General features: G+C 43.9%; 2 protein-coding genes across 4 annotated transcripts in view; both read right to left on the reverse strand.

The window, feature by feature from the left end:
- Positions 1 to 1,855, reverse strand: part of LOC310875652 (insulin receptor substrate 1-B) — a 49,767-nt gene extending 47,912 nt beyond the window's left edge. Inside the window, exon 1 of the mRNA XM_083788944.1 lies at positions 704 to 1,855. Within this exon, the coding sequence (XP_083645070.1) occupies positions 704 to 1,088 (385 nt within the window). The 5' untranslated portion in view covers positions 1,089 to 1,855. The remainder of the gene's footprint in view (positions 1 to 703) is intronic.
- Positions 1,856 to 3,128: 1,273 nt separating this feature from the next.
- agfg2 (ArfGAP with FG repeats 2) lies at positions 3,129 to 19,850 on the reverse strand. 3 transcript variants are annotated; one of them, XM_083788765.1, is made up of 15 exons: positions 19,271 to 19,371; positions 18,842 to 18,938; positions 18,212 to 18,305; positions 16,560 to 16,675; positions 13,186 to 13,330; positions 12,671 to 12,791; positions 12,393 to 12,497; positions 10,532 to 10,564; positions 7,423 to 7,698; positions 6,545 to 6,620; positions 6,390 to 6,433; positions 6,068 to 6,154; positions 5,376 to 5,495; positions 4,707 to 4,777; positions 3,129 to 4,488 (listed from the first exon to the last, which is right to left on the reverse strand). In XM_083788765.1, exons 3-15 carry the CDS (start codon positions 18,263 to 18,265, stop codon positions 4,441 to 4,443), a joined length of 1,296 nt encoding a protein of 431 aa, XP_083644891.1. In that variant the 5' UTR covers positions 18,266 to 18,305; positions 18,842 to 18,938; positions 19,271 to 19,371; the 3' UTR covers positions 3,129 to 4,440. The 3 variants fall into 3 exon arrangements, with proteins under 3 accessions (XP_083644891.1, XP_083644889.1, XP_083644890.1); XM_083788763.1 differs by lacking the exon at positions 18,842 to 18,938 and having other exon boundaries at positions 19,271 to 19,850; XM_083788764.1 differs by lacking the exons at positions 10,532 to 10,564; positions 18,842 to 18,938 and having other exon boundaries at positions 19,271 to 19,850.
- Positions 19,851 to 25,167: the final 5,317 nt, after the last annotated feature.

Genomic DNA, 25,167 nt, shown 5'->3' on the forward strand with positions numbered 1-25,167 from the left:
GAAGAAACACACAAGATTTGGGGACATTCTGAGCACAAAATATCTGAGGTGACAGAAGTATGATAAGCTGTACTTTTGGGTAGGTGGTGGTGAGGATAAGGAACAGCCTAAAGAGGCACATGTTTACACCATAGTCAGGTCAAGCACTATTTGTAAACACTTTGAGCATCTGAACATACTGGTTGTTTATAAGTTAATAAGTGCTGTTTATTTATAGCCTATATAAAGGACATATTTGTTCTAGAAGTCCCACAGCATGAACAAGCCCATTAATTGTACGCATTGCCATTGCTTTTGCATGGCAAGTTCAAATCACACACACTAGTCACAGACATCAAGCTGTAACTGTGAACTTCAAAGCAAGAAAACCAGCGTGGAGTTCAGTTATGTTATCCCTCCCTTCACAGCATAACACTGGAATGAAATGTGCCCTGGATTGCTTGCTGGAGGAGTGCTGCATTGCCACGTTTCTCCCTCCCTGCATGAGAAGAATATGGGGTGTTTGTTTGTTTGTTTGTGTGTATGTGTGTGTGCACGCGTGCTAGTTTTTGGCTTACTTTTACACTGCAGGTCCACCGTGTTCTGGTACCGTGTGTGTGTGTGTGTGTGTGTGTGTGTGTGTGTGTGTGTGTGTGTGTGTGTGTGTGTGTGTGTGTGCGCGCGCGCGTGCTGGCGCGCGCGTGCGTGTCAGTTTGGGGCTTACTTTTACACTGCAGGTCCACCATGGCCTGGTACCAGTCGTCCTGGTCCGCCTCGTTTTCCGCGGCGATGGCGAAGCTCTCGGCGCGCGTGTACAGCACGATCATGTGCTTGTTCTTGGAGTCGGCTCGCTTGTTGATGTTGAAGCAGGTCTCCAGCGCCAGGGCTTTCTTCGGCACGGGAGGAGCCTTGCCGCGGAATTTCTTCTCGCTCTCGTAGTACTCGAGCCGCGCCGGGCCGCGCTCCGAGGCCGTCCGGAGCACGAAGTACCGCCGGTGCATGGACTTCTGCTTGCGGAGGTAGCCGCTCTTCCGAACGTCGTCCTCGGAGCAGCAGCTCTGGTGGTGCTGTTGGTGGTCGCTACTAACGCTTGTTTGGTGGTTCTCCATGTTTGTTGTTCCCCTCTCTCCCCGCCGCAACAACAACAAAAAAACAAATGTAAACGTACTCTGTTATATAGGCTATAAACGGAGCCTGCTGCAATAAAAAATAAAAATAAATTCTCGTTCAAGTTTAGCAATGCAACTCAAACATCCTCCGGCTCCACCACTCCTCTCCCTCCCATCAACGCATGCATGTGAGGGAGAGAGACTGACTGACTGACTGCAAAGCTCGCTCAGCCCAAAGACAGAATAAAACGTGGTGTTTGGTAGTAGTAATAACCGCCGTATAGTAACACTGTGGCAGACAAGTAGTACGCGTGACCTCTCTCCTTAATTCTGGCTCTTCTCTTCGTCTGTGTGTCGCGTTGTTTGTTCAGTTCAGGGACAAACCAGACCGCCAGGCAGCAAAGCAAACTGCCGCTCCAGCAGCTCCCACGAGTTGTGCAGCCCAAAAACAGACGAACACACGCGGTCTGGTCCGCACGATAAGTTCCCCCCGCGCTACTACAACTACCACTAGGCTACTTACTATACTACTACGATAGTACAGCAAACGACCGACAAGACAACCAACCACTACTCTCTGTTAATGCAGCAGCCATGCTACAACTACTACTTACAACTACTACTCCGAAACCGAAAGGCTGGCTGAGTAGTTGAATCTCATTTTAGTCAACATATCACACACAGACAGTACAGTGAGTACAGACCAGACACACTGCAAGTCTGCATGTCCCCCCACCCTTCTCTTCTCTGCTCCTCTCCAGGCTCTCCTGTCCTCTCTCTGTGTATAGTGCTGTCTGTGCTGCAGTCTGCACCAGAGTAGGCAGCTACCGTGGGGGAATGACTGACTGACTGTCAATCAACGCTTGGAGAGGAGCATGCTTCCTCCCTCCTACACCAGTGGTTTTCATGTTCCTTTTTCATATCGAGGGACGAGGGCCCATTATTTATTCTGCATTTGAGCCACGGGGACCACCATTTGACAAGACTATGCCTCTCGGCCCCCAAAAATATATATTTTGTTGTCACGGTTAGATAAGATTTAGTTGATGTGGTATAATTACTAGGGAGACAATTCTTCTACATTCTCAAATTGTGTAGACTTCTTATAAATTAAGTAATGCCAATGTTTTAACAATAATGTAACTTGGACCCTCAGAGTTAAAGATCTAATAATAAGGCTCCATTTGGTTATACCAACTCTCCATCATTTAGCTGGGGGACCACCCCTCAAGGACCACTGGTGGAGAACCACTGACCTAGTGTGTACACAGGGGTGCACCAAATGGACCCTTTGTTAAGTTGGTTTCAAGTTCCAACCATGACAATTTGTACAGCCAGTACATAGTATAGTCTAGTATAGTCTAATATAGTATAGTCTAATAAGTATAGTCTAATATACTATTCAATCTGTCAATCAATCAATAGTCTCTATATATGGGACCCAAATGGACACCTCGGTTAGAGTGACAAATGAGATTTCATTTTACTGTTGTTGGGTTCACTGCTGATGGACTTTTGAATAAACTGCATTAAAATACATATTGATGTTGGACATTGTTGTATACTGGAGAGTATCACTATCCCAACAGGTTGTTAATTATCTTTAATTGGCTATGGATAATGCATCAGATTAAAGGGAACAGGGATTTTAAGACTCGTCTGTGCTGTAAAATATTTATTTTCTATCAGGTTTATCTGTGACTGCACTGCATGGTGGATGAATAAAATTGCATGATTTGCTTACAATTAATTATCTCGTGTGCTTTTAAATTCAGAAATGGATTTAATATGATAAAACTGATAACTAATGTAGAGTTTTGTAATATTTTCTGATATTATGCAATATATAACCAGGTGTAACCTTCCACACAAGGTTAGAACAAAGTGTACCACATGCGCCCTCTGCTGCCTGGTGGAGATCATTACCTCTGAAGATCAATGGCGCAAAACACACGCACGCACACACACGCACGCACACACAGGCTAGCACACACACGCACACACACACACACACACACACACACAAATAATGGGACCAACTAAAGAAGCAACAAAGTGGACTTTATGAACATGGGTACTTCTCATTACAAAGACTCTTACATTGGTCTCTATTTATGGTTTTTGCAAAAGAAATAATAATAATAAAAAAAAACAATCTATTTGACCTCCATGTCAACCTGAAAACAACAAGAAACATTTGGTCCATCACATGGAGCGATTAAACACACATCTAGTTAATTTTCAAATGATTTTACATTCAATAGCATCTCCTTTAGCCCTCCAAGCAACATGCAGCCTGAGAGTGAAACACGCAGACAAAATAAACTCTTTGAGAAGAACAAAACGTAAAATGTTGACATGGTAACAAATAGGCTATGTGACCGGGTTCAACATACGCACTATGAGAAAAGCTCTTTCTCTCTCGTATCTCAGATTCCCATGCATCAGGAGGCTATTAAGGCTGTTATTATAACCGTCACTAAGGTACTGCAGGCTAAACAGACGCCACTCTGCGTGGGCGTCTATCAAAGCCTCTATGAGGAATCTCTAGGTATCGTACGGTAAACATGGACAGGTCCAATGGCTAGTGTTGACAGTTTTCTTTTTTGGGACGTTTTGCTCGACTGTGAGACGGCAGCCAAGTAGACAATGACGCTTACCTGGTGGTCTTGTTTGCACATAAGCAGGAGATGGAAGTGACTAGCAGCAGTAGCAATGTGCATGTATGTCTGTGCGTGCGTGCGTGTGTGTGTGTGTGTGTGTGTGTGTTTGTGTGTGTGTGTGTGTGTGTGTGTGTGCGAGTGTGTGTTGCATGTGTATTTCTGAAGGTCAAGATCATAGGAGGCATCCTTCACCCGTGACTCCCACAGAACCCTGAGGTGGCGGCTAGCTATTGGCACACAAACACCTTTGATACGTGACATGGTAGAAACACAGCAGACACACACACACTCTCTCTCTCTTTTTCTCATTACTCATGCATTTACTGACACTCATGCATTTACTGACACTCCACGCACGCACGCACGCACGCACGCACACACACACACACACACACACACACACACACACACACACACACACACACACACACACACACACACACACACACACACACACACACACACACACACACACACACACACGCACGCACCGCGTAAACACGGATTGGGAGCACGTGGACATTAGCCTTCTCTCAGGGGGTGAAAATACTTCGGAGGCAAATGGCAGCAGCTCCTCAAGTTCACTCTCCCACTCCCCTGTCTCCCTCTCTCCTCCTGTTCCCTCTGTTCCCAGAGATGGATGGGTGGGTGGGTGGGTAGCGGGGGGAAGGGGGGCAGGGGCGCCAGTATCAGATGAAAGGATTCCGTGACGATCCTCTGCTGGGGTAAACATTCCCCTGAGAGAGAGAGAGAGAGAGAGAGAGAGAGAGAGAGAGAGAGAGACATACGGAGACAGGGAAAGACCAAGAAAGAGAAGGACGTTACTACACTTGCTGTGTTTCTCAACAGACGGAACTTGAAGTACCATTACAAAATACCCACTGATGATTCAGTTCCCCTTAGTAGTCTATTGAAGCACACCCTCTGTGTGCCACTTCAGCAACCGGGTACTCACGGTGAATGGGTTTACGGACATCGGACGGGGGACTTTGGGTTCGGAGTCGGGCGCAGGAAACGAGGCAAAACCTGAAAGCACACAAACATATTCCCACGTTCAGGTTAGGTTGGCAGGAGAGATGAAAACAGCACTCCACTGTGAGTGAAAAGTGCAATCCGCAAACTGTACACATGAGCGCTAAACGAGCAATGATGCCAGGGATAGCTCTATATTAGGTGTGTGAATTGGTATTCCTGGTCTGTTGCCGGCTGAGGGTGCTGCTAGTTGCTGTTGAGAGAGTAAATCATTAGCAGTGCAGTATGCAGTTGGCGCCTCACAGCCTTTCAGGCTGAGTGCATTTGATCTGTAGCCAGCACACATACATAGACGCGCCCCACTAGCAGCCAGGGGGACCAGTACGTGGATCATGTTAATCAGAATCATGGATATATACACGTGTTAAGTCAAATTTAGTTATATTTTGGTAGAGCTATACTTATTACAATATAAATACAATAAATACAATTTCATGACATTGCGGGCTGATGCTGTCATATTGGCTATGAATATCATTTGATTATATTATGTGTTCATTAAAATGTATAAACGCATCATATGTTTATCAAATTAAATGGTAAACAACATAAATGTATATTATAATCTGAGCTGATATACTACACTACTTGCCGTTGGCTTCCTGATTGCTTGCTGACTCATGAGGAAATGCATTCTGGGAGGCAGAGGCAGGAAAGGTTGTGGACGGCGGGAATATTGAGGTGGGCGAGGTGACGAACGCATTAGAGTCACCTGTAGAAAACAAACATACATTCATATCCAAAGCAAATGGTTAATGACAACAGTCTCCTACAATATCTGCCTGACAGACCCGTAACTGCTGGCCATACGCAAAATTCACACCAGCAGCGACAAGGATTTTCCTCAAAGCGCACATCCTCGATTCATGAGCCAAGTAAATGGGAACCCCAAATGGATACTTTGCATAACAGGTTTAAGTGAGTGTGCAAATGCATCCTCACATCTTGCATACTGTACACCGTGTATGATACACGGTATTAAGCAACACAGCAGATTGGCTTCAGTAGGGCTGCTGCCAATGCCAGTATCCTATCTGCACGCAACAATGCATGTGATGTCATTAAAATAATGTTCCCGTGGGGAGCAAAAATCACCATTACACCTACAAGAGCGAAATGGGGGGGGGGGGGGGGGATCGAATGTAGAGAAAACTTGTTAATGTTTTTAATAATAAATTGTTGCTGATATGAGCTTTGTTGTTCAGACCTTAGATCAGTAGGGTGCAGCGAAGTCACAGGTCAATGGGGACTGTTTTGTGGAAGGAACCTACAAGCACAGCTTACCTCCCGAAGTGCTGTTGAAGGGGTTACTGGGAGAGAGGGCAAGAGGCTCCTGGGAAGCTGAGCTGCAACTGAATGGGTTTGGGAAATCTGAGAGGCACACAAAACAGGATGGAGGTAATGGCAGAGAATTCACACAGGGGTTAAGAGGATACATTCCTGGCTTCATTCAAAATTGCGCCACACAAAGCCAGTGGCTGTGTGACAGACATTTGCATCTTAATGAGGTAGGTCTGTGGAACGGTTTAGAAGTCTGAGAGATGAAAGCAAACCCAGAACGGGTTTAGCAGAATGGCAGTCAACATCCTCACTACACTATACGTACTTGCAAATGTTTGGGAGCCAGAGACTGTATCGACACTTGGAGAACTGAGGACGATAAGATGAAAAGAGAAGTATGAGCACATGCACACTGAAGATGCCTGCATTACTAGTGCACGCATCACTAGTTTTTCTTGGTTGAGTTTTTGATTGTTTTACCTTGCAGGAGGTGTGGAACTGGAAGAGAGCCTGTTGCCGAAGAGGGTGCTGTACTGTGGAGGCCCACCAGGTGGCACTAAAACAAACATTCATAAAAAATAAAACACACCATAATAACCTGCAGGTCACTACTCCCTAGTCATTTCAGAGATCAAGTGTCATTATTAAGCTGCTGATCTGAAGTGTGCCAATTGTCACTGCACAAAAGCATTACCAAGTACCTTGAGTAAAAATCCCTTACAAAGTAGTTTGAGAAAACACCCCTCTACACTCAACGTGATATTAATCAAACCAGGTTACAACAGAAAATCAATAGTAAACCTGCGACAGCCACTGGAGAAAGCAGTGAAGCATGTGGCATACAACCCAACACATACATGCTCCGGCCTCCAGGGATCTTTTGCAAGTATGGCGTATCCCTCCCGCACATGTACATCAAAAAGAAGGAGCTACGAGAACAATCACACCGAGACACTTTAACGAGGTCTTCTGGGAACTTCTTGAATTATCAGATCCAGCAGAAAAACACTATGTGGATAATGTGTACATAATGTGGATAATTCACTTGGCATTTCGATTTAAGGATGTTACATAACCCACCCCACTCAATTTCTTTGTAACTTGTCCCTTGCTATTACAACGCCCCACCTTCCCCTTGCATGCGTGCTAACCAATCGATATGAGCTTGCGCTCCCCAGAGCGCACATGTAATACACACTACAGACACAATTAAAGCACACACACACACACACACACACACACACACACACACACACACACACACACACACACACACACACACACACACACACACACACACTCACTCATTAATATATATATTCCCTTCCACTCTCAAGCATGTTCTCCAGCTGTCCTACCTGTCCCAGGAGACGTGTCTGAGAAGACGCTGTCCAGGTGGGACACTGCAGCATACTTGTCCTGTGAGCTTCTGTTGGCGGCGGCAGCAGTCTGGCTGTGACCGGTTGCTTGCTGATGCTGCTGCTGATGCAGTGGTTGTGGGTGGGACTGGGACTGGGGCAAGGACAGGGTCAGGGACTGAGGATGAGGCTGGCCCAGACCACCAAAGTCCACACTCAGAGACTTAGGGAAGGCCCGGAAGGGGCCCGAGCACCCTGAGGCCGAGACCGTACGACCTGAGAACAACATGACACACACTAGGCTCATTCACACCTTACAGTTTCAAATGAAAAGATAAATCAACTTAAAAGTACACGAAAGTACAACAAAGTACAAATGAGCTCTTAGCACCAGAGTACGCATATCGTCTGGTGACTACAGAAGTCCATTTCCGCTGCCACGTAATCGGATTTCAAAGGCCTGAATTGTTGTGATTTCGTTTTTTTTACTCTACCGTAGAGGCAGAGCCATCTGGAAGGAGCCGCGCTGCATGTCTAGATGAGGGTCTGAGTCTAGTCCGGGGCTAATCTAACAAACCACTGGACTGATTAGTGTAAGCTTTCTTGTGCATGCTGCAATTTCTATTAATTTATTTTAACGGGCGCTAGCCCTCCTATACCCACTGTGTGTGTGTGTGTGTGTGTGTGTGTGTGTGTGTGTGTGTGTGTGTGTGTGTGTGTGTGTGTGTGTGTGTGTGTGTGTGTGTGTGTGTGTGTGTGTACCACGGAATGTGATGATTTGATTGGCTGAGCACGGAATGTGATGATGTATGATCAGTACCTGGGCCCGCCCAGGGAAACTAATGATCCTACCAGCAGACTACATTCTAAGAGACGACAAGTCAAAGTCAAAGAATCCTAGTCACACTCCCAAAGCCGACTACAACTCTACACCAGGATCATACAGACAAACTCTATCCCCAAGAAATGGCGGACAGCAAAAGTAATTGCCATACCAAAACCTGGCAAGGACCACAAATTACCAGCAAGCAAATCCTGGAACGCCTAATACTACAACGTATTTCTCCAATCATTGCAAGAAAAACAGAACTGAAAAAATCAGTTCAGGCCATAAATATCGTTCAGTGGTGGGCATTGGCTTCCATGGCACCTGTAGGTCCTAATGAAGAATGTACAGTACATGAAGCTAAAGCCTGAGTGATACTTGGATGCACATCGTGTCAATCACTGAAATATAGCCGATCTCCAAGCCGATCTACAACATGTCACATCGTGTGTTGTGAGCTTGGAGATTGGCTATTTGCGGTGTGCGACACTGGCACACGGGTTGACGCAACATAAATTAGGCTTAACACTACATAGGCCTTCATCCAAGGCTCTGCAACATATGCATCAATCATTCCACTGAATATAGACATTACCCATTACCATTTAACACACACTAAGTCAGATGACATAAAACAGCTGATACATTAAATCTAACACTAAAGAGAAAATATTCTTAGTTGATAGCTTCATGCTATGGAGCATGTGATATGTCATTCAACATTATCAATCATCACAGTGTCTCCATCTGTCCATGCACACACAGTATCTTTTACAGTAAGCAGGCAGAGTTGCAAACAGTTTTCAGGGCAGTGATCAAATAAATACAATTGTAAGGGCATAAAAAGCACAGGACATCTTCAATTCTTCAACAACATCAGTGAGTGTGTGTGCGTGCGTGTGCGCGTACGACTGTGCGACTGTACGTGTGCGACTGTGCGTGTGTGTGTGTGTGTGTGTGTGTGTGTGTGTGTGTGTGTGTGTGTGTGTGTGTGTGTGTGTGTGTGTGTGCGCGAGAGAGAGAGAGAGAGAGAGAGAGAGATAGTATAAGACACACTAGACATTGCATTCTATTTATCAGGGCAGGGCATGCTATTAGGATGCAGAGCCAAATTAACATTAATTTTGTTTGTGAAATCAAATTTGAAGTTAGATTTGTGCTGTCAAGACCTTAAGAGCTAGAGACCAATCGAGACAGGAGGTGAAGACAATAGACTAGACCAGACAGAGATTGTCTGTGATAAAAAAGCATGCCAAAACCAAGTGGGTGCATTGTTGGTATGGTATCTCCTCCGCTGGCCTCCAACTGGTTATATACGATTAAGAGATCTTGCCATCTTGCTAAATGGCATCGTAGCATACTTCCTAGGATACGTGTTTGGAATGTTAATGTGCTTTGTGTGATTACAACTGTGGCCTACATAGCTAGCTTTCCAACGCTGTGACACAACATGGTGTGAAATATCACTGGGGCCTCTGTTGACAGGGAGGGGTACCGGCTACTGCCTAAAAATAACTTTACTTTAAACTTATTTTTCCTCTGGGGGGACAGTGTGCATGAGTGCACAGTATGTCCTTGGCACCCCCCCCCCCCCCCCCCCCCCGGTCTTCAGATGTGGGCTTTGAAAGGAGAATTGGCAGATGAACGATGAAAAATATCGACCACCACTGCAGTGCGTGACATTGGCTGGTAGTGACTGTGCCTGAATTGAGTACTGCAAAAGACACTTGAAGCACTTTCAACCTGACATCCCTACTTGCGCATGTCATTATAGGCGTACGTGTACATGTTCAAAAGCATTTCTAAAAATGTCAAAATGTTCACAATCTTCAATAATAACCGATCTACAGGTTTGCAACGCGGCGCTGTTTTTGCTAATTGTTGTATGATGAAGTACATAGGGTTTATGTGGTTAACATGCAGTGGATACATGTTGTATTCCATTCTACTCAATTAAATTGTGCTGTGTTCTCTTGCATTCAGTGCTGTTGTCGAGCAAGAAAATGAAACTCATATACATGAAGCATAAACCTAGTATGGCCCACATCTATATCACATCCATTACGAATGCCACACGGTGGCGAGCTTATCGATCACACACACACACACACACACACACACACACACACACACACACACACACACACACACACACACACACACACACACACACACACACACACACACACACACAAGCACACACAAGCACACAAGCACACACGCACACACAAGCACACACGCACACACACACACGCACACGCATTGGTCTGTGCAGTGCCTTACCTAAAGTGAAGTGGTTTTTGAAAGTGCTACTGGCTATGAGGACAGAGGAGGGATAGATGAAGGGGTAGGGAAAGAGAGAAAGAAATATGGAAAGAAATACATTAAGAGAGCGGGTTGCAGGAGGCATACTGCAGGAGAATACAAAAGAGAAAACATACATTGAAATAGTATGTAGAAATAGTATGTAGGTTAATCACATAACGCTATAGATTTTCGACACTGCAAAGGCAGACACAATATTGTCTGACCTTAATTTTGCACAGAAATTCGGTGAGATGCGTGACAGCAACTCACCGGCGTACGATGTTGACATAACTTGGTATAAAGAAAACCTGACCAGCTTGCAGTTCATACTGTGTGTCAAATACCTCTGAGGTCAGTGACTTTTCCTTTCTTTAATAAATAGACTTGGAGTGGACATAAAAACAGAGTCTGCACACTGGATTATTATGTTCCCAAAGTGATTTTAATAAATTACTATGGTAATACTTTAATCCAGTGTGCGGACTGTTCCATTTTAGCTTGTACTGATCTAGCTCCTTTTAGTGTTCAGATGTGCATGCCACTTTAACTTCTTTGCTGGGAGCCAGGCTGTCAAAATGTTCAAAGACTTGTCCAGTCTTTTTCAAGCTTGATACAGAAAGTAAATCGTACCATCAGCTCAATGTTGAATGACGGCAGAAGGGTGATTTATACTTAGTTGTGCAGTGCAATGCGTTGTGAGATTTTAAATTGGCTATTTTTGGCATGGAACCAAGTATAAACCAGGCATTACACTGTACATCAATCTCATATCCACTGTTGATATCTACAAAGTATCTCCATTCATAGGCGAAGTATATTCATGTTCACTGTTCATGTTCATTCATATTCACTGGTGATACTAAATTGCACATTGTACTTATATTTGTGTTACAAATATGTTTTGCACGTATACATTAACTCAGTCAGATCCAATGCAGAGTCTAGGGTCAGACACTCAAAGACACAAATACTACTATGTGTTACCAAGATTAAAAACGAATATCGGAAGTCGATCTTTTATCTTTTTTCTATTCAATTGTTGTACTGTCAGTGAGCTGTCTGTAGGATGTTGGTAGTACTATAGCCATGTAGATTGGTATGTGTATCATATATGGGCAGCCAGGGCAGGCACGTGCTTTATGCTGTAATTGATGTCTATGCTGTAATACTTGGTTGTTGTTTTTATTAACCCATTCTGACCTGAGATCAGATTCTATAAATGTCTTCTACATCCTGACAGTTACTGAAAAAGCTATGTTTCTATGTCAGTCGTTCTTCGATTTTTCAAAAATAGCAGACCTACAAGCTCGTAGCGCGCCACTCGGTGGCACGCTATGAGCTTGTAGATCTGCTATTTTTCAATAGCTAAAGCACAACACGATGCTAACACCAAAAGGGGTTCCCACCCAAAATGGATTAATATCATTATTGTGCTGTAATGTTATGTTTTATGTAGACTGGACACTTGGAAGTTTAGCCGATGGGCTAAAAGAGATCCAAATGAAATCAAATCCAAGTTGATTTATTTTTCAATCTTATTCTTATTTCTCTACTCTTACCTACATCTATCCTGTGTTTCACATACCTACATTTCCCCACAGGGATCAATAAAGGTCAATCTTATCTTCTCAATCATGTCAACCTATCTTTCTTCTAGAAAGAAATTTAGGAAGACATTTGATATTGTTGCCTCTGTTGAAACGACACTATCATCACAGGAATACAGAACGTACTCGAAAAATTGGCTCTGACAATGTTTATTCCTCGTAGACCTAGAAAGATACCAAGAAGGAAATAGGAGAGCCACTCGGAAGCGAGGAGGCTGTGAGCAACAGACCTGAGGGTCTCGGCAGAGCAGGGAAGGAGGGGGCATGGTTTTGAGCTCCCAGGGTTGAGGAGAGGGAACCTGGGCGTTGTCTTTCGATCCCACACAGACCAGGGTCTGGGTTGAGGGCACAAAGTTGGAGATCAAAACGTCAACAAAAACCAGATATTGAGGAATAAAGATACATAAACAAAAATGTTGAAGAGCTGACAAGTGAGCTTGTTCCATGGCTGAAACCTTTCACAAGCATGACGGGCGTCTCTTTGGGCACTGAAAAGCTGCCCTCTTACCTTTAAGAGGGGGGTCTCTGAAGCTCTGCGAGCGCGAGGGCCGAGCCGTGAACACATCCGTTCGCATGTCAGCAGGGGAGACAGTGGGCACTCGATCCCATGGCGGCAGTTGGGACTGTGACTGAAAGACCAGAGAGAGAGAGAGACAGACAGAGAGAGGCAAAGGTCAGTGAGTCAGTCCGGCATTCTCAATAATTCATATGGGCTTTGATGTGTGGGCAACCTGGTCTTTCTCTCTGACCATCCATCTTTGTCTCACTTCATTCACTGCTGCAACACCAACTCTGTCTCTCTCTCTCTTGTTCTAGCTCCCCTGCAGCGATTTTCTTCACCTCCTCTCTCAAATCAATCTAAATGTAATATTTCTGGCCCAATTTCTCTATCATACCACCCCCTTCCAATTTCCATATACCTTTACTTATAGTTGATTATATCTGTGCGTGTTGAGAATAGATGAAGACAAAGAGTTGAAACTTGAGTTTCTTTCAATCCTGGTTTTCCACCTGAATACTCACCAATGGCCTTGTCGGTCTGGTGTTGGGTGGCATGGCATGAGAGGGGGCCTGGCTGGCAAGGGGGCCATGGGAAGGGGGCAAGGCCTGGACCCCGGGGCTCCATGGTCCCTCCACATCCCTCCGATTCTTACTCTTGGAAAAATGCCTGAAAGAGATTGGATATTTAATAGGCCATGGAGATTAAGCTGCCATACGCTCTGTGGAAATGCTGTTAGGGAATTTCTTCAGTCAGGAACGCTCACGTCAAAGTAAAATGGTAAATGGTACATTTATATAGCGCCTTTATCCAAGGCACTTTACAGAGATTGTGCATTACATTCAATCATTCACTCACACACCGATGCCGGGGGAAACCATGCAAGGCACCAACCTGCACATCGGGAGCAAATAGGGGTTCAGTGTCTTGCTCAAGGACACTTCGACACTAACTCTGGGGGAGCCCGGGTTCGAACTGGGAACCTTTCGGTTTCCATCCGGTCACTCTACCCCATAGCCACTGCTGCCCCTAGATTAGTAGTAGATTAAACCATTTATTTGCAACAAATGGAATACAGTTAAACTTTGCGTTAAAGTTTCTGCGCTTTAAGATGCATGTTAAGCTAAATCAGGGAACGCTATGCAAAACCCCCCACAGGTATACAAGAGCGGGACCATAGCAAGACATCAGAATAACTGAGAAACTTCACTAACTTCACTAACTCATTTCCAACATTTTACTATGTCATTAATATACCTTAGAGCTGTTGTGTGGAAATAATAAATGTCCCCCCATTCTGTGTTTCCTAGAACTGCAGGTCTGAAAAAAATCATTAACATGGTGAATCACATCTTGATAGTGTCATCAACAGCTCTAAGTTATATTAATGACATAGTAAAATGTTGAAAATGAGTGGAATGCCCCTTTAAAGCCATAGAACATTAACATAGCTATGCACACATGAATTTCAGTATTGCTTCATCACTGTCTGCTTGAACTGATGCAACATGATGATGATGTATGATCTGGAAGGGTCACACTGACCAGCTACTGGACACTTGTGTGTACTGGTCACTAAAGGTCTCTGATTTAAATAAAGATGAGAAGGAGACAGAGTCACAGGACATAGGGTATGAATAATGCTGAGGCTGGATGCAGGATACTCAGGATTAAAACATCATGTGATTGGTGGGTAAGAATAGATTTGATTCTGTCTGCCTGGATAGGGAAAGAATGAGGCGTATATAAGCTGCCTGAAACTGAATGAAGGAGCCTGCTGCTTGCCGCCACCTGCTCTTGCTACTGTAGATTAGACCTAGAACTAGCTCTGGTCCATAACCTTCTACTGCTTCGATTCTGCCCTGCAGTATAAGGCTATGGGACTTTCAGTTTTAAATCTCAAATCGAAATCAGACCAGCCTCTCCTCTTTAGCATAAATAAATAGAACGTTTTTGCTACTCAACAAAACAAATATTCTCTATGACGCAGTTCTCTGGGCAATATCGGTAGAGGGCGCATTGGAGTAACTAAACGTATTTTTTTCCGATGGAAACAAAATCCCCTTTTGGACAAAAAGTACCGTTTATACATGTGGTGGGGGGCTCAGAGTGCGTCCACTAAGGAAAGTAGGCTTTCTAATGACACAACCCGCCTTTGTTTTGGTGAGTAGCAAAAACGTTCTTTTTATTTACGCTAAAGAGGAGAGACTGGTCTGATTTCGATTTGAGACACCAACCTCCTCCTTCATCCTTTTTTTTTTTTTTTTTTTTTTAAGATATTTTTTGCGGCTTACGCCTTTTATTGGTTTTTGAAGGGACAGACAGTAGGCTGACAGGAAACGGGAGAGAGATAGGGGGATGACATGCAGTAAAGGCCGTGTCGGGCTCGGGAGTCGAACCCGCGGCACACTGCGACTGGATTACCAGTCGGGTGCCCAGACGGTTACGCCACCGCCTGGGCCCTCCTCCTTCATCCTTGATTATTTTTCTAGAGAGTCCGCAGTGACGGAGCAGAGACGACCGACCGCTCCCCAAGTAGAGCAACGATGGCCGTCAGCTCCTGAGACTTCTCCCCCACCCAGAGTCTCACACTAACCTTGGGTTGCTCATCCCGTTCCACATTCATCTCATTTCGTTTCAATAAACTGTCAATATTAAGTAGAGGTGTGGTCTCTAGTGAACCTGCAGCTTAGCTGAATGGGTATAGAGGCCGTCTGGGAATCAGAAAGTTCCCCCCGGCCCCAGTCTGTGTCAAAGTGTCCCTGAGCAAAACACTTGACCCATAACTGCTCCCCAGGCGTGATTCGTTCACGTTCAACGTTCAGTTGTGCTTTTGGTCCCGGCAGAACGCATGAGCTACTTTTGCATGTAACTGTGTGCATCCAATCACACTGACATGACTGCACAGAAACATAACACTGTCATTCACAATCTAATTGCCTGACCTTCTTTGTAATATAATGTCTATGAGTAATAAATAACTACAATAAATAATTGAGTTATGTTTATTAGTCGAGAATTATTTCCACAAATGCAATGTTTTACAAAGCAGCCTTACTCACATGAGATTTCCTAGCATGTCTTTAAGTATGTTGAGCATACTATTTGCATCTTCTATTCAAACAAAAAGTTTTACCGTAATTGACCAGCCCTTAGCACCCTTTCTTTTTATACTTAAATGTGGTGCGAACACTATCTGTCTTTTTTCCAGTAACAACAGTAGGCTACCTTTAAATTCAGATAGAAATACACATGTATGTCTATAGACATGTTGTCTAGACTAGAGAGAAAAAACTCTACCGTACTGCTGTCTGTCTGTCTGTCTGGTCTGTGGTGTGCGTGTGTGGGGGATGCGGCATGAACGAAAGCGTGAATGTAACAGTTTCAAGAAGTGAACGTGTTTGTTCATGGCAAAGAACTAGTTCTTATGAACAAATCACTCATGAATTACGTGTCACTAACAATCAAAAGAACACCGATGTTGGCTTATAATTTAAAACAACCAAAGGTATGGCACCCCATATCTTCAACCCCTCCTGCTCACTCAGACCAGCTAACACAGGGAAGCTGTCAAAAGTTCAGAACCTTCCCTAAACATCCGGGATAACGCTACACAGTACGTCCCAGACTCTTCTCCGTTCTGGCTCTCAAACTGTGGAACGAACTCCCCATTGCAGTTAGAACTCCCTCCCAATCTTCTTCCGTAATCTGACCTGTAGCACTTGCCCTAGCCTTGATGACCTAACAAGGTTATGCAAAGTATAAAAATGTAATTTAGCCTGCATGTTATGAAGAAAGATGCCAGTTTGTAATTTTAGCTTAAATGGCTTAACTGTAAACTCTAAGGTGTTAATTTGGGTGTTTTTAAACATTTGTGAATCCTATGGGACCTTCTCACCATTTCTTCTTCTCATATTTGTCCTGGAGGAACTCCTTGAACTTCTGAGAGTCTCTCATGTCGCTGCACCCATCAGTCTTTGGATCAAACACGCAGAGCCACGTCCTTCTCCCAACCTGAACATGCACACGCAGTCACACGCAGTCAGTAGTCACACACACACACACACACACACACACACACACACACACACACACACACACACACACACACACAAGGGAAAAAGGGGTTTGAGTGGTTAAGTGGGATAACGGTTGTCTGTGGACTTGTCAGGTAAAATATTTGAAATTATTATTATTGAGGGCCCCTCCTATGCACAGCACAGGTTTGTGTGTGTGTGTCCGTAGCACGGAATGTGTTGATTTGATTCACTGATGTATGATGATAAGAGCGCCCCACACTTCACACGAGTGTAATTGTTTTTATCTATTTTATGGCATTTGTTAATAGAGCACCGAAGTCTGACATAATTTACGCATTGTACCTGGGTCACATTTTTTTCCCTATTCTGAATTAGACCCCGGCGGTATGACTCATATGACTAATGTTAGCCTAATGTTACCGCCGCCAAATTAATACAATTTTAGGCAGAAAAATACTGTATCAAATATGAGTGACTGGCTATCATAAATGATACAGACTACCCAACAATATAGCTTGGACAGTTTATTCATTTTGGACCACAACTCTCGATTCTAAGATGACCAATGTTATTTTACATAGAGAAAAAAAAAAATCTGTGACCCATGGGATGAGTTGAGGTACTGTGTATTAATATAAGAAATGTCTTACATTGATTAATACGCAGTATTGACTGTGACTCACTGAAGAGCTATGGAATATTCAGGAGAAGAGGTGTATACATTAATCAGCCGGACCCCTCACAGATCAAATGTACAATGTACAAATGTGCCAACAGAGATGCTGGCGAGACAATGGAGAATATTATACATCTCTCGCCTCCTGCCCACTTTATTTGAAATTACTGAGTCACTTGTGTTGTGCTTTGGCCATCATATGAATAATCAGTTAACAATCATTTTGGTACAAGCAATTGATTTATTTCCTTTCTACAGTATATGGCAAGCCATGGACACGAATAAACAAGTATCTGAAGCATGGATGGGAAAATGCATGATGCATTCAAAAACCTCTCTCTCTCTCTCTCTCTCTCTCTCTCTTTACCTTTGGACAGTAAGGGAGAGATGGAACATTACTGGTTGATTTGTTTCACAGCACTTATGTGGGGCAGAGCAGCAGTGTTTCTCACAATACAGTCAAACCACAAAGTCTAGTCCAACTGGTAACAGGAAGGGAGCATCATATTCCACATTGCAAAATAACAGGATGGCAGAGAGTAGAATTGTACTGTACTTTAGCCCTTACCAAAACAAGCTTTTCTAATCAGGGCAGGGCATGTGACTGTTGTCATAATATGTAATAGGACAAGATGGCCTTTCAATATTGCTGAATATCCGACATATGGCTGCCCTACAATGTAGGGCCTACATAATACCAGAAAATGAATAGCTGCATTCAAATTGTGTTATGTTACAATAATCCACATAAGTAGTGTGACGTGAGTGTAACATGCCCCGTCTCCTATAGCCCCTCAATCCACTGGCGATTTAAGAGGCAGCCTTGTCACTCACCTCGTTGCCATGGTTTTGCAGAAACTCCACTTCCTGTTGGGAGAAGGTTGTCATGGAGATAGATTTGACTCTATGGGGAGGGTTGAGGCCTCTCCTGAGATGTAGGGAGATACAGAGAGGGGGGTCAGATCAAAAATGAAAATAGAAGATGTGATTGTGAGGGTCACTCGCTCCACACATGTATAATATTATAACATAAGTATCCTCCAGAACAAATTCAGCAATAGAAAGGTAAAGATAACAAAATTGACATCTGACTGTGAGACAGCATAGACATATGTGTGTTGGTGGGAACAAAAAGAGCAAATAAAATTCCTTTGTGAAAAGAATGTCCACAAGAAACTATAAGCCTATTTTCTCCGTGAATACCAGCAAATACCGTTAAGTGGGACAGAATGTGGAAGCAGAGTGCGCAGACCAGTGCTGAAATATTGCCACAAAGTATAGCCTAGTATACTAGGAGAAGATTTTTCAGTATAGCCTACTATAGTAGCCTAGTACTGAAAAATCTTCGGCCTCATGTGTTGGGCCCAACCAAGCTGCTGTCACTCAGCATGCAGAGAACAGAATGTGTCAAAACACACAGGAGAAAAGAACCCGGGAGAGAGGTGTCAATTATAATTGTCAAACCTGCTACACCATGACGAAATGAAAGTCGGGCGAAATGAAAGTCAGGTGCGATTAACGGTTCCGACAAGCCTGGAAACGAGTGGTTTCTCATTTTGAGCTGTAATCGGAAGGAAATAACATGAGAGAGAAGAGAAGAGAGAGACACTGCGTAATTAACGTGTGCGTACAATCCACACACAGCCTCCCTCTTGTCTTGTTCCGCCTCACACCTTCTGGTCGACACAGAAACATCCTAAATCTTAAATGTATTGTAGTTTTAGGGGTTGGCTAGTGGGTTTCAGGCTAAACCATAATTTCAATGATCTGCTTATTTGCGATGTAAGATTATGAATGATCCATCCATTGGGGGTCACACGACGTGTAGTAGAGAGAGGCTAGAAATTATCGTATCACATTTGCCCATGGTGTGTGTAACAGTGTAGTACTCACAGCATTCCAGAGCACGACGTGCACACGAAGCAGCCCACGGTGATGTCGATGTATGTCACCCCGGGCTGGCTGCACTCGAAGCAGTGTTTGTTTACTCCGGACTGGGCCAGCTCTCGGACCTTGCGGGCGCAGATCTCCTGGTTGTCCCGGTGCTTTCGGTTCGACATTATTGTGGCGCCCGCTGTTTGCGTCTCTGTCTGACTGACTGTCGCCCTTAATTGGCTTGTCTCCAGTATAGCCAACAGTAGTAGTATCCTCCCCGATTCCTACCTCCGTTCACTACGGCGTGCCTCTCACTCACGCCCGCATTATGAAAACAATTATGCGGCTGCTGCTTCTCTCGCGTTCGGCGCAGGCTGCCAGATGGAAGCCGCATGCATGCATGTAGGCGCTGGCCTGGCTGGCTGTTGTTGTGACACGACTCGGGGAAAGACAGAGAGGAGAAATGACAAGTTGGACAATGTCGTTATTTATGTTGTTGTCATTGTTGTTGCAGCATTTCTCTCTGTCGGAGTGGAGGAAAAATGTGTGTCGCTACAGTCGCTCCTCTCCTCTGGCCCCGCACGTCCGCTGTACGCTCTCGCTCTCTCTCCCTCTCCCCCTCTCTCTCTCTGATGCACATCACACACGCACACCCCCTTTTTTGGCAAGAAGACGAGGTGCTTTGGACCGGGGACAGATTCTGCTTTCTTTTTTTTCTTTATTGTTTTGTTTTGTTTTTTACTCTGAAGACAGGGGATTTTCTTCTTTTAACAACACATTATAAATAGGTTATTAACACTCCACACTAGTGGACTTGCAGATATATGATCCCATCTAATAGCCTATAGGAGGTCTATTTTGTAATTCCAAGAACTTTGGGAAATAGGCCTATAATGAAAAGCCTACTTCCTTAGTATTTTCAGACTATTTTGGTAAAGCAACAATATAAAAACAATTCGTTATGCGTGCCATTCGGTAACACTTTTAGTTATGGCTACCTGACAAACTGACATACATGAAATGCAAATAATAAACTTTAAGACGATTGGGTTGGGTAATTGGGTTATCAATTCAAAATTGGGGGTATACAAGAAGTGATGCATCACTTTTACTAGTGTATTAAAAAAGGTCAATTTTCGAAAACATGCACATTTAGAAATAAGCAAAACACATTGGAACATTGTTTGAACTGAAACATGGTGTTTTAAATTAAAAGGCCATTCAGTCGCTTGCCCGGCTGCCGTCTGCAGTGACGTGTTTTGGTCAGCAGAGGGAGGGAGACACTCGCCGCCATCTGGTGCCCGGCGTGGACGCGTGGACTCCGTCCGTCACTCCAAACCAGTGTTGCCATGTCCGCTTATTATAAGCGACATTGGGCTTGTTTTTCTGTAAAGATGCTTGTAAATATTGTAGTTTCGGGTTGCGTTTTTTGGGCTTGTTTCCCCTGTTGTTTAAACCAGGGTTAAGTCAAGGAACCCCAAATTAATATACATTTTTCTGCGGACCCCCATCTGAAAACATGTTAAGCCAGGAACCCCCATACAAGATTTGTGTTGTTAAAATGTTTAATATTCCACATTTTTCCAAAGTTCTTCAAGATTTATTTGAAAATAGTAGATCTACAAGCTCACACGCGACGCGTTGTGAACTTGTAGATCTACTATTTTCAAATAGCCTATGTATTTATTTACATAGTGCTTGATTATTTTGGGCTTGTTTCATAGACTTGCGGTTGCTTGTTTCTCACACACAATCTGGCAACCCTGCTCCAAACATTTCTCATTAGTCTCGGGTCGAGCGTTGCCACACGATTGGAGATCTATTTAAATAGTCTCTGTCTGGTGCCTGGAGATCAATTAGGCCTGAGTTATGTGTAAGCTAGGGCTGAAATGCCTCTCCCTCTCGGTCATGCAAACGTGAGTAGGCCTAGGCTACATTTAGTGTCTGAGCCCTGTAAGCTATGCCTGTGCATTGATTTGCAACAACAACTGTCTGAAATTAGCCCAAACATTTAGATTCTCGTAGAGGTTTTTTTCGATTCTGACGAATCTCTCTAAGAGAGTCTAAAAGATAACCCCGCCCCTAACGTCGAAAAGGAACGTTTGTGCCTCAAAATCACTCTTACCTTGTACAAATGCAAAATCTAAGCTGCTTTAAATGTTGCCCCACTTGTTTGTGATCTGTGCGCACCCATATTAAACACAGCACATGCTTATTTTTCAATAAAAAAGGTATTTTAATCCACTCTGTTTCGGAATCCTCCATTGTAAATGCGCAACAGAACATTGCCCGCGCCCCTAGCGGCCAGGGTTCTCTTGCGCATCTACAATGGAGAGAAAACCAAGATGGCTGCCAGATTCCGAGACAGAGTGGATTAAAATACCTTTTCTATTGAAAAATAAGCATGTGCGGTGTTTAATATGGGTGCGCACAGATCACAAACAAGTGGGGCAACATTTAAAGCAGCTTAGATTTTGCATTTGTACAAGGTAAGAGTGATTTTGAGGCACAAACGTTCCTTTTCGACGTTAGGGGCGGGGTTATCTTTTAGACTCTCGTAGAGAGATTCGTCAGAATCGAAAAAAACCTCTACGAGAATCTAAATGTTTGGGCTAGTCTGAAATAATGTTAGCTAGCATGCCCTAATATAAACCACGACCTTCTGTGCGGCCTAAATGGTAAATGGTGCATTTATATAGCGCCTTTATCCAAGGCGCTTTACATAGATTGTGCATTGCATTCACCCATTCATACACATTTGATGAATTGAACAATGTGGACCCTGTTGTAAACAAGTGTAATGCTTAATTGGGTCGTCCACTCACAGTTGACAGTCTTTGTATTGAGTTCGTGCTTAAAATGTACTGTAAATTCTACAAACTGTTAATAAAGATTTCAATCAATCAAAAACACCGATTGCGGCGGAAGCCATGCAAGGTACCAACCAGCACATCGGGAGCAATTGGGGGTTCAGTGTCTTGCCCAAGGTCACTTCGACATGTAGACAGGAGGAGCCGGGATTCGAACCGCCGACCCATGAATCATTGGACGACCTGCTCTACCTCTTGAGCCACAGTCGCCTAGCGCCTAGGCTACAGTTTGTGAAGGAATTGAACTGTCCTGCTGGCTGCTGCTGCCTTGATCTGCTGTGCCAAGTAAGGACAATCACCTAAAGGACCACTTCACCCCTTTTGCAACCAGATCTTATTTTAGGAGACAAGAAACACTTTCCTGGGGTTTATTATGTGGGTAATATGTGTTTTTAGATATTTTAGTATTTCAAAGTGTCCATGGACATCCATGATGTCATGGACACTTAGGTTACTTCCTGGACTACATGTTGTCTCAGTAAGACAGCTCTCCCCCTATCCACGAGGAGTAGCAGTGCACCAAAGCATTATGGGAATTGTAGTCCAGGAAGAAAGTGAGCCCAGTGTCCATGTCATGATGGAGTCCATGGACACTTTGAAATACTGAAATCTCTAAAAACACAAATTAGATGGTTGCAAAAGGGGTGAAGTGGCCCTTTAAAGTTGCTCAAGGTTGAGCATGCATATAGTAGCACGGCTTGCACACGCACACAAACACACACACACACACACACACACACACATGCCTGCGCACACGTGCGTGCGCGTGTTGAGTAACAATGATAAAACGTTACAAACTTGTCTAGAGAAGGTTGTCAAACAGGAATACACGCCCTGGCCTGGCCTGTCATGGAGCTAATAACTGGAATAATAGCTTTTTAATGTAAATAAAGTCTCATAAAATATTTAGAGCAGAGACGCAACACAAAAATAACCAGGACGCCTGAGGTCACGTGCACGCATCCGCCTCGTTGATGGCAGACTGCTGGCCGAGCGCTGGTGCTTTGGGATGGGGGGTCAGATCAACATGGAATGAATTCTGTACTGGCCCCATAAGGAGCATGTCTTTTTTTTTTGTTATCAAAAATCACAATAAGACACGTTAACAACATGAAAAACTCAAAGCAAACAAAACACACATAAAACAACACACAACAGCAAAAGCAAGAAACACAAAAACAAACAATCCCACCCACCCCTCCCCCCCAAGACCAAAGATGCCACAAAATGTCATCACTTCAACCACTGTGCAATGGAAACAAAAAACAAATAATGATAATAACAATAAAAATGATCAAACCATGCCCCCAACCAAATCTGCAATACCAGACCAAATCTCAATGTTTTCCTCTTTTGCACCATGCAATCTTGCTGTAGACATTTCTAGATAAATGATATCCAGAAAGGTCAAAGCCCATTGGCGAAATGACAATGTATGAGGCGGTTTCCAGTGCGAAGCAACCATCTTCTTTGCGGCCGTTACGCCAGCAAAGAAGACACGAATACGGGTGTTATTCAATGGCAACTGGGATACATCATTTAATAAGAATAGAGATGGGGAGGGTGTGATGTTAACTTGTAGAATAGTCGAAAGGTTAGTAGCAACCAAATTCCAAAATGTGAGGACACTCGGACACTCCCACACCATATGAAAGAATGTACCTATGGTGTTTGAAGTGCAGAAAGTGCAGTTGTGATTATTTAAAATCCGCATAGCACACAATCTACGGGGGGTTAAGTACGTCCTATGAACAAAATTTAGATGAATTTGTTGATGATCAGGATTCCTAGAAGACAGGATAACATTAGACCACACTGTATCCCAGCTCCAATCTGGATCTAGATTTGGTATGTCATTCCTCCATACAGTATCGACAAGCAAGGTCCCATAACTAGATTCTAATAAATAATCATACAATACGGAAACAAAACCTCTTGACCTAACATCACAGATAAGTCTATGCAAAGGGTGCATTGCAAGGGGGGTCTGCCATGGCACCCCATATGTCCTCATGGCAGTTCTCAATTGTAAATAGAAAAAAAAAGAGTTACCAGGCAAGTTAAAAATATCACATAAATTCTGGAAAGAACGTAAACCATTAGCATCAAATAAGTCACCCAAAGTATGAATCCCCTTGGAACTCCATCTTGGAAAACGAATAGGACGATTGTCCAAAAGCAAACCATCATTGTTGAACACTGGGGAAAACGAATTCCATTTCAAATCAATCTTGCGCAATTTTTCAGCCGCTCTCCACACTGTTACTAAATGAGAAATTATTGGCCCAAAGCGAACCTTGCATTGATTATTCGTTATGTTTGAATAGATCAGATCTCTCAATTCAACAGGATGAACCAAACTCTCCTCAAGCTCTCGCCAACAAACCTTTATAGTTGAGTCGAAATATCTTAAAAGGGGGCGAAGAGTGAAAGCCCAATAATATAATTTGAAGTTAGGCAACGAGAGACCGCCATCAGCTCTGGTCCGCTGTAGCAAGGAAAGTTTGAGACGTGGGCGTTTCCTATTCCACACAAATGTAGATATAGCAGAATGAATCTTAGTCCAATACTGTGCTGGCGGTGGCAGTGGGAGCATAGAACTCACAAAATTAACCCTAGGGAGGACATTCATAAGGAGCATGTCTTGAGTGTAGGCCTACATGGTTTGATGAGGTCAGATCAACATATGGAATGTCAGAACAGGTCAGCTCCATACAATAGCCTATATGGAGATCTACGGGTAGTATAGCGGCCTAGCGAGGACATTCTCTTGATGTTTGATGAGGGCCCAGGCCTTCATTTTTGGGCCTGTTGAGAACTCTAGTTTTCGCCAGCTGCCGGGTGCGGCTGCACTAATAACTTTGGGGCAGGTCCGTCTAGAATTTGAATGGACAGGTGGGCACCAAGATACCCATGTACCTGTCTAAATACTTCCTTAATGTCAACGAAGTCCACACCCATAACACCAGAGGGAGCTGCTCAACAAACCATGTGCAACCCAGATTCGGCAGAAACAAGGGACTAAATTATTTTCACTCCTATGCC

The sequence above is a fragment of the Protomyctophum parallelum genome (genome assembly GCF_964188405.1).
Source record: "Protomyctophum parallelum genome assembly, chromosome: 18".
NCBI lineage: Eukaryota > Metazoa > Chordata > Actinopteri > Myctophiformes > Myctophidae > Protomyctophum > Protomyctophum parallelum.

What these genes read in the sequence shown, in the direction of transcription:
- agfg2 (XM_083788763.1), bottom strand. Translation starts at nt 19,437, where the DNA reads ATGTCGAACCGAAAGCACCGGGACAACCAGGAGATCTGCGCCCGCAAG. An exon ending in ACGTCGTGCTCTGGAATGCT is followed by an intron (nt 18,306 to 19,270) that starts GTGAGTACTACA and finishes CCTACATCTCAG; the next exon opens with GAGAGGCCTCAACCCTCCCC. An exon ending in TGTCCGTAAACCCATTCACC is followed by an intron (nt 4,489 to 4,706) that starts GTGAGTACCCGG and finishes TCTCTCTCTCAG; the next exon opens with GGGAATGTTTACCCCAGCAG.